This window comes from Falco peregrinus, chromosome 2, assembly GCF_023634155.1.
Source record: "Falco peregrinus isolate bFalPer1 chromosome 2, bFalPer1.pri, whole genome shotgun sequence".
Lineage (NCBI taxonomy): Eukaryota > Metazoa > Chordata > Aves > Falconiformes > Falconidae > Falco > Falco peregrinus.
The window spans coordinates 79,890,495-79,905,700 of NC_073722.1; the positions used below are offsets into that span (position 1 = coordinate 79,890,495).

Genomic DNA, 15,206 nt, shown 5'->3' on the forward strand with positions numbered 1-15,206 from the left:
CAGCAAGATTTATTTAAAATAGTTCTTTTCTGTTGCAAGGGAGTTATGTGAAAAAGATCAGCAAGCATGAGCAATATTTGTGGGAGTTTGTTCCCAGTTAAAAGTATGAAGAGAAATATTTAACCAGCACTCTTTGTAATTCAGTGTATGTGGGGTTTCTTGCTTTCTTGATAGCATCTCTGAGCAGTCTTCTGGTCACTCCTTTTCCATCTCCAAGCTCTTCAGCATCGTCTTCTAGCAGCTACCAACGTCGCTGGCTCCGAAGTCAGACAACCAGTTTAGAGAATGGAATTATTCCAAGGTGGTGAGTGCAACAGCTTCCTTCTTACAAGAGCTGTTTGGCAGTAATTTAAGCTAAATAGAGTTTAAGCCTCTTTAATAACAGGATTTGTTCTTTAAATGCTCTCAGTTCAGTCTAAACTCTGTGCATGTTACCTAAGATTGCCAATATGAAGAAAGATCAAGTTTTGGCTAAGTATGAGCTGCAAGGCTTGAATTGAAATGTACTTACTTTTATTGAATGTATAGGCTGTGTGTGAAGCCACATTCTGTAAAGCAAATTAAACTTTCTGAAGGAGCAGAGCATCCTGTTGAGATGAAAGGGACTGTAACAGCACTGCTGCCATAATTACATTATACTATGATGAATTCTGACTAGTGAGCAGTTATTGAAATTTTGGAGTAATAGCCCATGATGACTGTCTTGGCTGGTACAGGATGTTCCTGATGTGACTTCTGCCAAAACAGGAAGGGAAAAAAAAAAAGCTGTGATCAAAAAGCTTGGGGTCTGCTTTGGAATTTTACTAGCTTTTGTAGCTCGGTGACATAACAAAGCATGGAATGCAGCAGACCTTTCATACCTAATAAGCAAATTCTTCCCTTGTCAGCTGCAAAATAGCAAATGGTTCTTGATTATCTGCTCATATGTACCCATCCACATGCACCCAGAGACAGCATGGATTTAGTGGAGAGCTACAAGAAAATCCGGCTGTTTGGCCCCTCTCCCTCTTCGCTGCTTTAAGTTAAGAGAAGCTTAAAAGCTATGGCCTGTAAAAAGTACAAACCCCAAACATCTCTGAAAACACTACTTTTCCTAGTGTCTCAGCACTTGAAGCTTTTTCCTGGATATTCTTACTGAATTACTTTTAACATGATGAATTGTGCAGTGTTGCTAGTGTAGTAGTCAGGCTTTCTAAATCATGCTTTCAGTTGAGAATAAGCTAGTAAACATTTTGCTTTCAGTAAATTGAAGTACTTTTTGGTTTCTTAAAGAAATAAGTTAAAACATTTTGGGGTAAATAATTTCAGCCCAGTTCAAGAAGTAGCCAGTTTCACTAAAAAGTTTCCTGAAAATATTATGAAAGTAACAAATTGTTTAGAGGAGAGTAGCCTTTTTGGGGCTGCTTGTTTGCTGTAGGGTGTAGATTGTGTTTCTTCAGCATTGGAGAATCAATGCTGGGGAAAGATACTTTAAACAGGACGTTATTATTTCCACTGTGTAGAACTACTCTTGAATTGGAGGTCTTTCTAAGCCAAAAAGCCTCTTCAGATACTTGTTTCCTGATTGCTTGCTGGAGAAACAGTAGGCTTCTGTCACTGCAGTGGCAGCAGAGTTTGCACTTCAGTTTGTACAGCCAAGATTCTACGGTTTCTGTGACTGGTGTTTTAGGCCAATAGCTCAAAGAAAATGAGATGTCTAGCTGGAACTCCATGTAGTCAATTGGCAGGCAAGCTAGATTAGCAGCTTTGAAAAGACTTCTCTCCCAGACCTGAATTCTTCAATTTTTGTTCCTGGGAAGCAGCACAAAAGCTTGTGACGTTTTAGATGCTGACTGACCAACCTTCTTTGGAATTTCTGTGTCTGCATGCAAGTTCCTGAAGTTTAAATAAGGTTATGTTTTTGTCTTGAACTCTGGTTTCCCACAAGCTTTTTTGCTGGAGTTTTAGTGCGTATGTGTTCCTGTATTCCTGGACTCGTACCTCTATGATGAGAAACTTTTGTATACTTAACTTTGTCAAACCAATTAAACTGTAAACCACTTAATTTTAGAATGAACTTAGAATTAATGTTTAGCGTTCAGTCTTTCCTCTTGTGAATTGCTTCATAGTGGTCTGTAAATGCCACAGGACCTATTTCAAGATAATTCTGATAGGAAAACCCTTCAAGCTTTTAATTATCGCTGACTGATACTGACGTACGGAATTAGACTCTATAACTCGAAAGTTATAAAGTAGGTATGTTTATTGCATGCAGATGCACGGGGGATCGCTCCTCCACAAGCATGCATGCCTGAAGTGACGAACCATCTCACATTTATACAATAAAACAAATATTCAATTAACGCCTATACATATTCATTTCCTAAACCCGCTTACTCTCGCTTCGTATGTTAATTAGCTTATCAGTCCGTTGCCTGGAATGTGGTGGTCTTGCAGGTTTGTAGGTGATTCATGTCCTTGTGAACATCTGAACTTCTCCAGCAAGAAGACTTAGCACTCCCTTCCTCTAGATAACATTGAAATGTGTCTCATCCTTTTCTCATCCTTTTTATAAATAGCCCCTTTGTTAGAGGAAGAAGGGCAGGTGTCTCCTCAAGGCTGTGTGCCTATGTGACCAGACACCGCGCCCACGACCAGTCACCATACCCACATTCCTTGAGCAGACATACACAATCACAATCAATGTCCATTGTCCCCATTTCACACTATTTCTCCATATCAGTACTGCAGTCTAACTTAAAAAAAAACTCCAAACCCGAGCTATTTCTATATGAGCTGCTGCTCTAAATGTCTCCATTTGTGTTCTAATGGCTTCTTGTCTCTTACCCTTTCCCCCCTGTAATTTCTTAGTGGATTAAAAGCCATTGCTCAACGGAAGTTCCTTCCAAAAGGCATTTTCACCATGCTATTTTACTCATTGATGGATATACTTTTTAAAGATTTTTTTAAGTTAAATTGATCTAGCAAAATAATTAATCATTTAAGTTGAGATAAGCAAAAAAAAAAAAGTTCTGTAAATCCAGCAACATCAATATCTAGCAATGCAAGCTTTTATGGAGGAACAGGGTGAGGGGATTGCCACCCTTTTGTATAATTACAGAAAAAATTATACTGGGCTGAGACTTTTGGATAATCATCCAAATTGGTTGCCTGTGCAAAGGACTAACTTGGAATTTAGATCAGGTTGCTGTGGAACCCGTCTAATTCAGTCTTGAAAATCTCCAAGGATGGAGCTTCCACAAGCTCTCTGGACAGTGCCCTCCAGGGTATTGACCATTCTCCCCCCATTTACCATCATCTACAGACTACACTGAAGGTGTGTTTTGCTTCACAGGCCAAGCTGGTAGTGAAGATATTGAGCAGTACTGACCTCAGTATCAACCCATGTGTCATACTGAAAAGCGGTATAACTGTTGGCAGAGCTATCAAGTGAATATTAGAACTTGGGGAAATAATAATGGCTGTAAAATAAACACTGTTTTGGGTTTTTTTCTTCTTTTTTAGTAGAAAACAAAGCATTTAAAACTGTAGTATATCCAGCTTTGAGCTAATCACACATGTAGGTGTTTGTAGGTGTTACGTTTGTGTTTACACAGTAATTACTAAGTGGTGACATCTTGTCTACAGTTAAAATAGAAAGCTTTATTTTGCATGTTTAAGTGCCTTAAAACATCCCTCTTAAGGTACTGGAACAGTATAGGTTGCGTGTTTCCCAACTTCCCTCATGAGCAGCAGCACAGACTGAGGAGCATCACAGACGTACTGCTGAGAAGCTAGGCAGGAGCTTGGCTGCTGGGTGCAGTTCATAGCTTTAAAGTTACCTTTAGCCTTTTTTGCTGCTGATTTGTATTGTGTGTCTCCATTCCCTTTTCTTTATCTCCCTTAAAGGTAAATCCAGAAGGAGAGGTTTTGCAGTAGCTCTGTTCCAGAGGAAAGTGTTCACACCACTCTAGGAGCTGGCCTCTTTGAGGATTGCCTCCCTCCTATCTGAGCAAACATAGGTCTTATCTATTAAAATGTTGGGTGCCCTCTGCTCAGAGCCAGGTGACAGCAAAGTCTTACATAGTCAGTCAAAGGAGACCTGAGAATGAATTACCTTTTACTACTTGGAGAGGTAGGGACAGAAGACAAACTACCTCTCAGTACATAGGTAACTGTCCTAATAAATCTATCTTGCAGGTCCACTGAAGAAATGTTTAGCATGGCTGATGAAAGCTGCAGCTCCAATCCTGCAATGGTTCGAAGGAAAAAAATTGCGATCAGCATAATCTTTTCTCTGCCTGAAAAAGAAGAAGCACAGAGAAACTTCCAGGATTTCTTTTTCTCTCACTTTCCTCTTTTTGAATCTCACATGAACAAGCTGAAATATGCAATAGAAAAGGTACAGAATACTAGTTTGGTTTAATGTGGAAAAATAAATGTCAAACAGAATGAAGTATTCTAGAATCTGATAGATGAAGAGTGGGAGAAGATGTGTGGTTTCAAGCTTCCCTCCCTCCTTACACATGTAGTTTTGAGCCTGAGCCCAGTGTAGGAATTTTGCATTTACTGAAAAAGAGGTGTGGTTTCTTTTCTAATCGGAATAAGAATAGAGAGTTTTATGCTATGGGTGTTTTTTCTTTTTCTTTCCTTCTTACCATATTTCACTATGAGGTTTTCTTGACTCCCTGGAGACTGTGGAAATGATGGTATTCTATCCTTTCATGCAGTCACTGAAAGAGACACACAACATGTTTGTTGCTGTCTTCCCCTTACTTCCTCAAAAATGTTCTCTTCTCTCCCCATGTCCAGCCATAGGGATTGGTCTGTCGTGAGGTGGAGGGAGGTTGGCAGCTGTTGCTGTCCTGAGTGGCTGTATAGCACTGGGGCTAGATCTTAATTTTGACATGTTAATGAAGCTTAAAAAGATGAAGAATGTGAATCCTTTAAGAAGCTGTTTTGTGTCTTTAACTCTTAATCAAGGCCATGATCTCATGTAGAAAAATAGCAGAATCCAGCCAAAGAGTGCAGGTTTATATCAGCCGTGTCATGGATGCCCTGGGAGAATTCAGGTGAGTTGATGGAATTCTGAATTACAAGGAGAGCTCTTCTCATGCCCCTCTAAAATTTGTCACTTCCAGTTATAAGCAGCTGAATGCAGGGTCTTGTAATTCAGCCAGTCTTGGAGTTAGTGTGAGTGAATTTTCTGTGTTGGGTATTTGGTAACTGTTCTTAGAAAACTTCTAGCAAACCCAGCTCAGCCATTTTCAGAATGAGAATGAAAGTAGTTCTGTTGCACTCACCTGTACCTGGGACTGTCAGCTGAAGTCTTTAAGATCTCATCAAGAGTTGGCTTCTGCTGATGCCTGTGCAGATGGGTGGATCGATTGTTGTATCGAGGCAGATGCAGTTGTCCACTCCGAGCTATAGATGCTGAGCAGTGTAACTGACAAGAAAGTTGCTGTCAAAAGCTCTTTTTGATACCTGAGAGAGGAAGGAATGGCCAGAAGCAGAGAAAAGCAATCCAGGAGAAAGATAAGGCTTTAGTGGGATGGAATTTCTGCAATGTCTGGAATGTGGAATTGGATCACTGTGATGAACAGAATGTGTTCTGTCCCCCCTCAAAATTATTTCTGAATCGTTTCTCTGAATACAAGTACACAGGGGAATGCAAGAAAGGGAAGACAAATACTTAGTTGATACATGGACACTGTTAGTGGTAGTCTGAACTGAACAGACTAGTGTTCTGGGACACTAGTAACTACTAGTAATTACTGGAAGAGTAAAAATTCTTCTAGTTTGCTTAGTATCCTAGATCTTACAAAAAGTAAATAAAAATCAATGGACAATAGAAGAGGAAAGGGGCTACTTGTATTTGCAAGATTGAAATGTGCACGTTAACACTTGCTTTCTGGGAATTTTCTTTGAGCAGAGTTACCATCTGGAACCTATATTCTGTTCCAAGGATTGCAGAGCCTGTGTGGCTTAATATGATGTCTAGCACCCTGGAAAAGAACCAGCTATGCCAGCGTTTTCTTAAAGAATTTACATTTCTGATAGAACAGATCAACAAAAATCAGTAAGCTTCCCTCTGCCCCTTTTTCTTAAAAAAAAAAAAAAAAAAAAAAAAGATTGTGTGCTTCCCAGTACATGTGGATATGTTGAAGCACTTAATGGAATATTTTTTTGCTGGTGTTACTTTGGTCATATTCTTTTTCCTAGGTTCTTTGCTGCTTTGTTAACAGCAGTGCTGACGTATCATCTGGCTTGGGTCCCAACAGTAATGCCGGTTGACCATCCTCCCATAAAGGCCTTCTCCGAGAAGCGTACATCACAGTCTGTGAACATGCTGGCAAAATCCCATCCATACAACCCTCTCTGGGCACAGCTTGGTCAGTAGGAAATGAGAAGCTTCAGATTTCTCTATAACGGGCACCTTCCTGCACCCACTCCTCTTACCCAAGAGCTGCTTGTGATCCAGATCACATTTGCTGATGTACCTTGCTGCCAGCTGTGCAGAGCTACCAACAGGTGTCTGGGCCTGCTTAAATGGAGTGTTCAGAGCCCTGTTTGCATAGCCCGAGTACTCTGCTTTTTTCCTTGATGCCTTGTTGTTCTCCTCTGTTAAACTGTCTGATTAAATAACTTGGTATAGAAGTACTGAGCCTGTGCAAGTGCTGTGTGTGATCTAAGCAGTTTAGGAAGTACAAGAGGGGAACAGACTGGATTGAGGGGGGTTCTCTGAGCCCTGGAGGCCCTTTGTAGTTGCAACTGCCTTGGCTGTCTCCTTTTACCTTTCTCACGGAGCTAGGACAGACACCAGGGCAACAGAGTAGAAGTCTGGCACTTCCATTCATGCACAGTTATGTGAGTGGGCTTGGGCCAAATTTTCATTCTATGCCCAGCTCCTCAGGCTGTTCTCTGACAAATATCTTGCAGCTTTTAAGTTATCTTGATACAGGGGATTAAATAACTTCCTGTCGAAGGAGTAGGTGAGTGAGAGCTGGGAGAATAACGCTGCCAGTGGTAAATTCTTGAAAATTCCTCCTCCTCTTGGCAGCAGCTGTGAGTCTGACATCAGATTGGCCTTAACTGATACACTGTATTGCCATGTAAAGTAACATACATGCACACTAAAGCAATGTTTTTACACCATGCTACTAGTTGTGTTTCTTGCTAATTGTTATGTTTGTTGTTCTCAGCAGTCTTTGTGAAACTGATGCGAAACAATGGCCGTGTAGTTGTAGTAGGAGTGTTTCCTGTTTCAGGATGTCTTTTAAAATGTTACGCAAAGGAGTAGTGGATTAGGCTCGGAGGGGAAAATGCAAGCTTGCTCAGGGCGTTGAGGATGGAGCCAGGCCTGGGGTTATAAAAACCAGCTGGGCTGGAGGCGTAGTGTCAGCAGTAGTTCTTGTGGTCGCTCCCAGGAGTCACCACTGGTGACTAGTCAAGAATCTGTTTCTCTTCTCGCCTTCCCAGGCCGTATGTTGCTACCAGCATTGGCCTAGCCAAGGTCTGGGTGCCTGAACTCAAAATGCTTTCTAGTTTTGTCTTGTTCTTACAAAGCCCCAAAGCCATTATTAGGTGTTCCGCAGTAACTAGTAAGGAAAGTGAGATGTTGCCCTCTGCTGGTTTCCCTCTTTAAAAAGATGGGGGGCGGGGAATATAAAATGGGAATTACTTTTTATCACGGAAGTGATTTTGACGTACCTGTCTCTCCACCTTCAGACCTATGTTTTCATTGCACATTATGTATCAATTAGAATTACATACTGATATAACTGTAAGTACTACTGTCAGGAAGACATAATGCTGTCTCTTAAACATCAGCTTCAATCTAATGGTCTTAACAGTAGTCATTAGCATGTTTTGAAGACCACAATTTTGACTTTTTGTGCTGTCTTATTAATAGTGGATTTATATAAAGTCAATTGTGCAAATGAACATGAAGTCTGAATCTGATTTCCGTAGCAACTGTGCTCAACTCAAAAGTAAAGAGAGATCTTCCCATTTCCTTTCCAAATTGCTAGTCCTTGTGGCCCAGCGGGCATTGAGGTTAATTCCAGCGTAGTAGTTGCAAGCCCATTTTCCGTCACTGAGGAATGAATTTGCTGGCATGTTAGGCTCTGGGGCTAGTTGCAAGGGTGTTGATGCTACCACACAGCAGCCTCTGCAGCGCATCACTGGCATCGTGGGAGATGGCAGATCTTGGCAGGGGAGACAGTGAGAGCAGTGGAATTACTGTCTCATTGATCCTTGTTTTGCAGGAATGGAGTCAGGAGCCTTATTCCTTTTATGCCCAGCCTCCTCTGACATACAGAACATAAATGTGTTGTTTTGTTCGTGGGTGTGTCCTGTTTTAGTCTGCTCATGTTGAAACCAGCGGTCCCCTTGCCCTTAGTAAAAACCTTCTTGGAGGTCTGATCCTGACTTTAATTTAGTGTTGCTTCTTGAGGTCTAAAACAAAATCCTGGTAGCAAACTTGGTCCAGAACATTTGAGCAGCCGAGCAAAGACTTGGCATCTAAAGCAGTCTGGTAGGTTAACAGGTAGCTGGTGAAGCCTCAAGGCAGGGAAGCCTGCTTTCAAGGTGAACACTTACAGTGGCTAAAGAAAATTGAGCTTTTGGTGGTTGTCCCCCATCTGCTGGTGTTGTCTGCCACAGTTTGGTTAGGCAGAGATAATTTAGTGGGTGCTTCTAATGGATGTTAGGTGAAGACAGCTGGGTTAAGTTAGGCTAGTAATTGACATTTCTTGAGTTAACCCATCTTGATTTGACAGAGCGTGTGAATGTTCTTATACTGGCTATCTATCTATGCTTACTTCTCCCAGGACTTCTGGAGTAGAAACCCTTCAGCTGATGGAGGATTATAGGCAGCTGGAAGATAGTTACCACTCTCACAAACAAATATGTTGAAAGTAGGATATGTATGGCATTAGTTCTGTTCAAAAAGCGGTTCTTCATGATGAATGAGCTAGCAAATAAGCAGTTCCTGGCGGGGATTCAGATTGTTGTAGTACCTACCTTGCATATTACGGTTGTATTTTAAGTAGTGAATGTATTTTCTAGTTCTCCGCCATCCCCTGCCATGTTAGCAAGGTTGATTCCAAGTACACAGAAGTACACGTGCCTTGCACGTAAGGTACTTACATGCCTCTCTTTTTCAGAACCTTATTTATTAAGCTAATATTGAATCCTTTTTTGCTTCTTTTCATAACGTAATCCTGAAAAATCTAATTCGGATTTTATCTGTATGAAAATTCCTGTGTTTAACAGAAAAAGTGACTGCAATAAAACAGAATAACTTTGATGTGAAAGAACATGAGTAGAAAAAAAACTGTACCTGGCCTCAGAGTTTAGCTTGATCTGTATTCCTCTTCACACCCTGTTGTGTCAATTTCCAAGTGATAGTATCTTACAAGCATCGTGTAAATAAAAACCTTAGTGGCTTTGAACAGAAAGAAATGGAGCAATGGCAGCTAATCCCTCCCAAAACCCTTCTGGACAAAAGCCAGGTATAAGAAGTGCCAAGGGACTTGTTTTATTATTCTTTGTTTTAAATTCTTATGAACTTACTGTGAAAGAAATTAGCTGTCTGATTTATGTCCATAGTAAATGCTCTTTCAAAATGTGTTGAATTTAAATGGTATAGCTTTTATTGCAACCAAACATAAGCATGTGAAATTTTTGTTTTCCTGTATAGGCGATCTCTACGGTGCCATAGGCTCTCCAGTTAGATTGACTCGAACTGTTATTGTTGGGAAACGCAAGGAGTTGGTGCAGCGCTTGCTCTATGTTCTAACTTATTTCATTCGGTGCTCTGAGCTGCAGGAAAATCAGCTGACATGGAGTGAGAAGGCTGGGGAAGGAGAGCAGGTGCTAAATGGAAGCAAGATCACAACTGCACTGGAAAAGGGAGAGGTAGAGGAGTCTGATTATGTGGTTGTCACTGTTAAAAATGAGCCTGCTCTTGTGCCTCCAATCCTACCTCCAAAGAATGATGGAAGTAAGAACAGTGGTATTGCAGAGTGGGTACATGACCCAGAAAGCACTCGTGCTATCCCAGCCTCCTCAAAAGAAAAGAGGGAAGCAATAGGAAAGTCCAGTCAGAACTCTGAAATGTCTGTTGATTGTCTAACTAGCAGTTTCCGTAAAGGAGCAGCTGATGGGAGGAAAAGAACCGTCACTGATACAGGAATCGTATCCTACCACTTTGAAGAGCCATCTAAATTGGAGGATTTAATGGATACGAAGAAAAACAAGAACCAGAATGAGAGAAGAGTGGAAAAGCAGTTGTCTAGTAGGTCATCTGCATTACCTTGTCCTGAAAGGCCTGGCCACAGGAGTTCACACTTGGAAAAGGTCACCTTTCAGATTGGAAGCTCTGCGTCACCAGAGTCAGACTTAGAAACTCATAGAAGGGAAATGGAAGAAAATCTGAAGGCATTAAAAAAAAATCCAGAGGTGATACATTGTGCCTCAAGTCCCACAAATCTGGCTGTGGATGCTTCCCAGAATCGAAAGGAAAGTTCTGAAGCTGCCTTTATACACTTCAGTAAACATACTGTTTGTTACGCACAAATCCCACCTCGTGAGGGGAAGGAGGGTATACTTAACCAACATACAGAAAGTAAAGGAACTGAAACAAACTTAGCGAACATGGTATCTAGTGAACCAGTTTTGCCCACAGATAATGTAGAAACTGTAAAATTGCCAAGACTGAAAGAAACTAGAACTTTATGCTCTGGCAATCTGGAGAACTGTTCCCCTGGCTGCATAGAAGTAGGTTCGGCTATCAAACAGGATTCCCCTAAAGTAGGTGCTGAAGATGTCCCCTATGGGGATGCTGGAAGGAAAACCCCCTTCAGAGCTGAAGGGGACATTCCAAGGAACGAGAGTTCAGACAGTGCTCTTGGAGCCAGCGATGAAGAAGGTGATTGTTGTATCCCTGATGAAGTGCATCACGATAACGTCAGCAAAAGACTGGAAGAGTTTGCAGAAGTGGAACTTCCTTTACCAAGGTAAGGTAAAGAAGTTTAATTTAGAACTAAATGGAGTCAAAAGCTGTTGCTACTTTAGAGAAGTTTCAGTGTTTAAAGTGGGAAATCCTCTGGGATCTTGACTAAATTCCTTGCAAACCTATCTGTAACAGACACTGGTGTGGTTAGGTTCTTGTAAACAGGCTTGGCAAAAAGAAAACAAGACAGAGCAGATTTAGGTAGTGAAGCTTTGTGACAAAAGTGTTCTTCAAATGTCTAATAGAGAATGATCAAACTCTTATAACCGCCTGCAATGTTTAATGTAGACAGAACTTCTGAGGACAAGCAAAATTTTGCTTAAACTGGTAACTGTTTAGATTTGACATACTTGGCAAATCAAAACAGATTTGAAATAAATAAGGGCACCCTGTTGGAAGACTTTTGAGCTTTACAGCTGGTGCATGTGGAGCTTGCTGATGCTTAAGGTAGGTGGAAAGAGTTTACTACTTTGGCTGCGTTGGAGAAAGCTCAAATTCAGCAAATCTGTTAGCTGCAGAATAGGGAGCTCATATGTACCAGAAGCTCTAATACATGTAAAGTTGCCTGTTTACTGTATGTTGAGTACAATTGTTGATTGTTACTTGCAGTAGAAGCAGGGGTGATAAACCAGTTTTTGCATTCAGGTAAAATCTGAACGCAGTTTGTCAAGCAAGAATCTTACCTGCTTTGTCTTTCTTGTATTTCAGGTCAAGTACAATCAGCAGTCAGTGTGTGAAAAATTTTGGAAGATCACTTCTAGGTGGTTACTGTCATACGTATATACCTGATCTAGTGCTGCATGGAATAAATAATGATGAGAAACTTAGGCAGTGTCTACTAGCAGACCTACTTCATGCAATGCATGTGAGTTAAAGAACCGTTCTGAGTTACAGTAGGAGTTGTGGTATCACTGACATCTACAGAAGCAGGTCCTTTGAGTAGGTTTTGTTCTACGTGATTGTTCTTAACAGCCACACCTGACATGTGTTCCTTCTTGAAAGGTGTAAGCCCTGAATTCATTGTGTGCAGAGCCAGTTCACGCAAGAATTTACTTGCTCCTGCCTTCTCGTGTGTGCTTTCTTTCATACTCTCTTAAGGCTTATCTTCGAAGGCAAACACAAGGAAAATTGTTGGCAACTTCAAGCTGCAAACTGCTTCTCTTTTTTCAGCCACAATAGCAGACAGAGTTACCTAGATTTCACAAAAATGATATGAAAGTTGAAACATCTTATTTTGCCACTTAGTGGCATCCATTGCAAGGGAGATGAAGTCTTGTGGAGGCTGATGTTACACTAGACTGTAGCAGAAATGACTGACTACAGAAAGTAATTGTTTATAGGTAAGGACTGTGCCGTGTTCTTGCTCGAGGTACTTGTAAATTATAGAATTCATTTATAACCTTTCACTAAAGTAACTGTGTGACCTTAGTATGCAATTTTAAATGTTTATCTAGTAATTAACACCTTGAAAGTAATTAAGAATCATCCTGATGGAATGAGTTCATGTGCTATCCAAAACAGTGATGTGTGTATAACTTCTTTAAACATCATCAGATGGATCTAATGCAATGCTGCCTCTTCATGCATACCCTGCCTCGATTGTCATAGTGAAGTCCCGCACGTATCTCTGAAACATTAAATATACTTTCACCATCACTGGATCAGTATAATTATTACTCTTTTCAGTTTTCATTACTACTTTTTGGAAGCAACTCACCTTTTCAGGGAAGATGGAATACCTGGAGAAAAGAATTATTGGAATAGTGATTTTGAAGCACTACTTAAAATTAAATGCCTTGATCAAATTGGCAGTTAAGACTTACACGGTGTGACTGCATGTAAACTGTCACTGAAGTTGGTATTCCTTGTAATATTTGAGATGCCTTTGGCTTCCTAGTGGACAAAAACATTGATTGGATCACTTTCTTGTTCCCTGCTTCAGCGTGAATAAAAGTGGAACCTCAAACTGGATTGTAGAAATGTATCTGGAAGTGCCACGTCATGTTTGTAATTTTCTATCTGTTGCAGCATCCAGTGCTAGATGAGCCCATAGCAGAAGCAGTCTGCATTATTGCAGACACAGATAAATGGAACGTACAAGTAGCTACAAGCCAGAGGAAGATGATGGACAATATGAAGCTAGGCAAGGATGTTTTGGTTTCAAGTCAAGTATCCAGTTTATTGCAGTCTATTTTACAGCTTTACAAACTCAACATCCCAGCTGACTTTGTAAGTATTTCTTTACTGAAGATTGAAGCTAATGAAAATTGTTTAGCTTAGGTAGCAAGTGCAGAGTTTTGTGTGCCATGTTGCTATACCAATAAACAAACGCCTGTAATAATGCAGAGCTGGGACAACGTACTTAAAAGAATGCATGGTACGGTCCTAAAACAGTATCCTGTTGCATCTGTGACTTACATCTAATAGATCAAAGTTAACTATTCCGAAGTACATAGGCCAAAACAAGTTCTTTAGGCAATTTTAGCATGGTCCTCATCTGTTTACAGTTAGGACTCTTAAATCTGGCTTTTATTTTTTTGTTTGTATAATTTCCACACTCCTCTACTGTTTGCTGTTGAAGCGTCTATCTCCCCAAGCCTGTTTCTAGCATACAGCTTTCTGTTCTTGGGCTTTCTCTCCCACCCCATGCAGTGGATGCCACTTATCTCGCCTCCCCAAATAATTGTGCTTGTGTGTTTACTTGTTATAGACATATTTTAGCCAACCCTGTCAGCAAGTGGTGTCTTGGATAGCCATGCTGCTGCCTCCCTAGGATGGCTGGGAGGAGGCTGAAAGCTGCTAACCCTTGGGGCAGGGGGGGTTACTTTGTCGTATTGCATACTCCCTGTCCCACAGCATCCTTCCCTGTCCTCGGTAGGAGTGGAATTCATCAGAGCAAATCACCAATAATGGGTTTGCTGATTACAGCAGTATTACCCACAAGTCTAACAGTGGTAATTATAATAGTTTTTAGTACAGAATTGTAGGTGAGGGGAGATGGGATGCTTTTTTTCAGGAGTCACCCCTTTCTCAATTAACAGAATTGGTCTGTCCTTCAGCAGAAAACATCGAGAAACTTTGCAGGAAGCCTGTGTAACGGCTGCGCTAGCAGATGGAAGAGGAAGATAGAGCTAAACAGTAACAGCTGTAAATAGTATTAGTTGGCATTGTTTTGGATAAAATTATTGATACCGAATACACTTAAGTTTTTGAAGTCAAGTGCTAGGCAAAATACATGTTGTAAATGTTGTCTCTGCTTTCTTTTGAGCATCAGAAAATAGGCAACTTTGGTTAAAATTATATCCTAACATTTGCACAGTAATACCTTCAAATGTGGGCATTTTTTAACTGAATAGCTGGTTCTGCAGCTGAGGTGCTCTTCCCAGTGTTGTCTTGAGGTTTGTGTATGCCATTTCTGTATGCTTTGTGTGGTGTGGGAGGGGTTTGGTGCTAGAATGTTTTTCAGGCGTTTTTTTTATTTCCTTTTTCTCACAAAAAGGAACACTGAAGTGACAGTGCTAGTAGCTTGTAAATTTTCAATCATAAACGTTAGAGATACTTTGATCCTTCTGTTGGTGGATTTTACAGCTCTTTGCTAAAGCAGAGCCATCAGTGTGTGGAAGTGAAGTGTTCCACTAAACTCTAGGGGAAGAAGTGTGACTTTTTTTGTTGTTGTACTGATTCTATTGATCTAAATTTTGGCAAAAACATAAATACTAATATTGATCAGAGAGGAGCTTAATGCAGCATGTTTGAAGTTTCCTTTAGGAGTGCACGTTTCTTTACATGCAGTTACTGTTCAGATGAGTAAATTGAGTAAAATGAGAAAATGAGTAAAAAACCCCACAAAACCCAACTTTGGACCAAATGAAAGGCGAGTGGTGTTGTCTTTGTTGTGGCACTTCAGACTGGTAGCCATACCACAGAGGGCTTTGCAGTGTGCCAGGGTGAGAGGGAAGGGATGATAGCAACTGCTGCATATCAGCAATACATCAAAAGTTTTAACTGCACCTTTAAACTCATTTTAAGCTACTCTTCTATTTTTAGAAGTGACTTGACTTACACCACCACCACTGCCACCCCCCATTTAGTCAATGAGAGAAGCTGTGGAGGAAGCTAACATTAAAAAACCCAAAGCTGTGCACATTTTGCATAAAATGGATCGATGTAGCAAGCTTATGGAAAATGTCTTTTCTTTATGGGCATTCAT

General features: G+C 40.7%; 1 protein-coding gene across 4 annotated transcripts in view; it reads left to right on the forward strand.

Moving 5' to 3' along the window:
- The window catches only part of FNIP2 (folliculin interacting protein 2), a 52,353-nt gene that overhangs the window by 30,198 nt on the left and 6,949 nt on the right, over positions 1-15,206 (forward strand). For all 4 annotated transcript variants that reach the window (XM_055794176.1, XM_055794177.1, XM_013295332.3 and 1 more), the window contains 8 exons: positions 175-304; positions 4,180-4,381; positions 4,963-5,051; positions 5,912-6,058; positions 6,202-6,371; positions 9,683-11,000; positions 11,705-11,861; positions 13,025-13,225. In XM_055794176.1, coding sequence (XP_055650151.1) covers positions 175-304; positions 4,180-4,381; positions 4,963-5,051; positions 5,912-6,058; positions 6,202-6,371; positions 9,683-11,000; positions 11,705-11,861; positions 13,025-13,225 — 2,414 coding nt within the window. The remainder of the gene's footprint in view (positions 1-174; positions 305-4,179; positions 4,382-4,962; positions 5,052-5,911; positions 6,059-6,201; positions 6,372-9,682; positions 11,001-11,704; positions 11,862-13,024; positions 13,226-15,206) is intronic.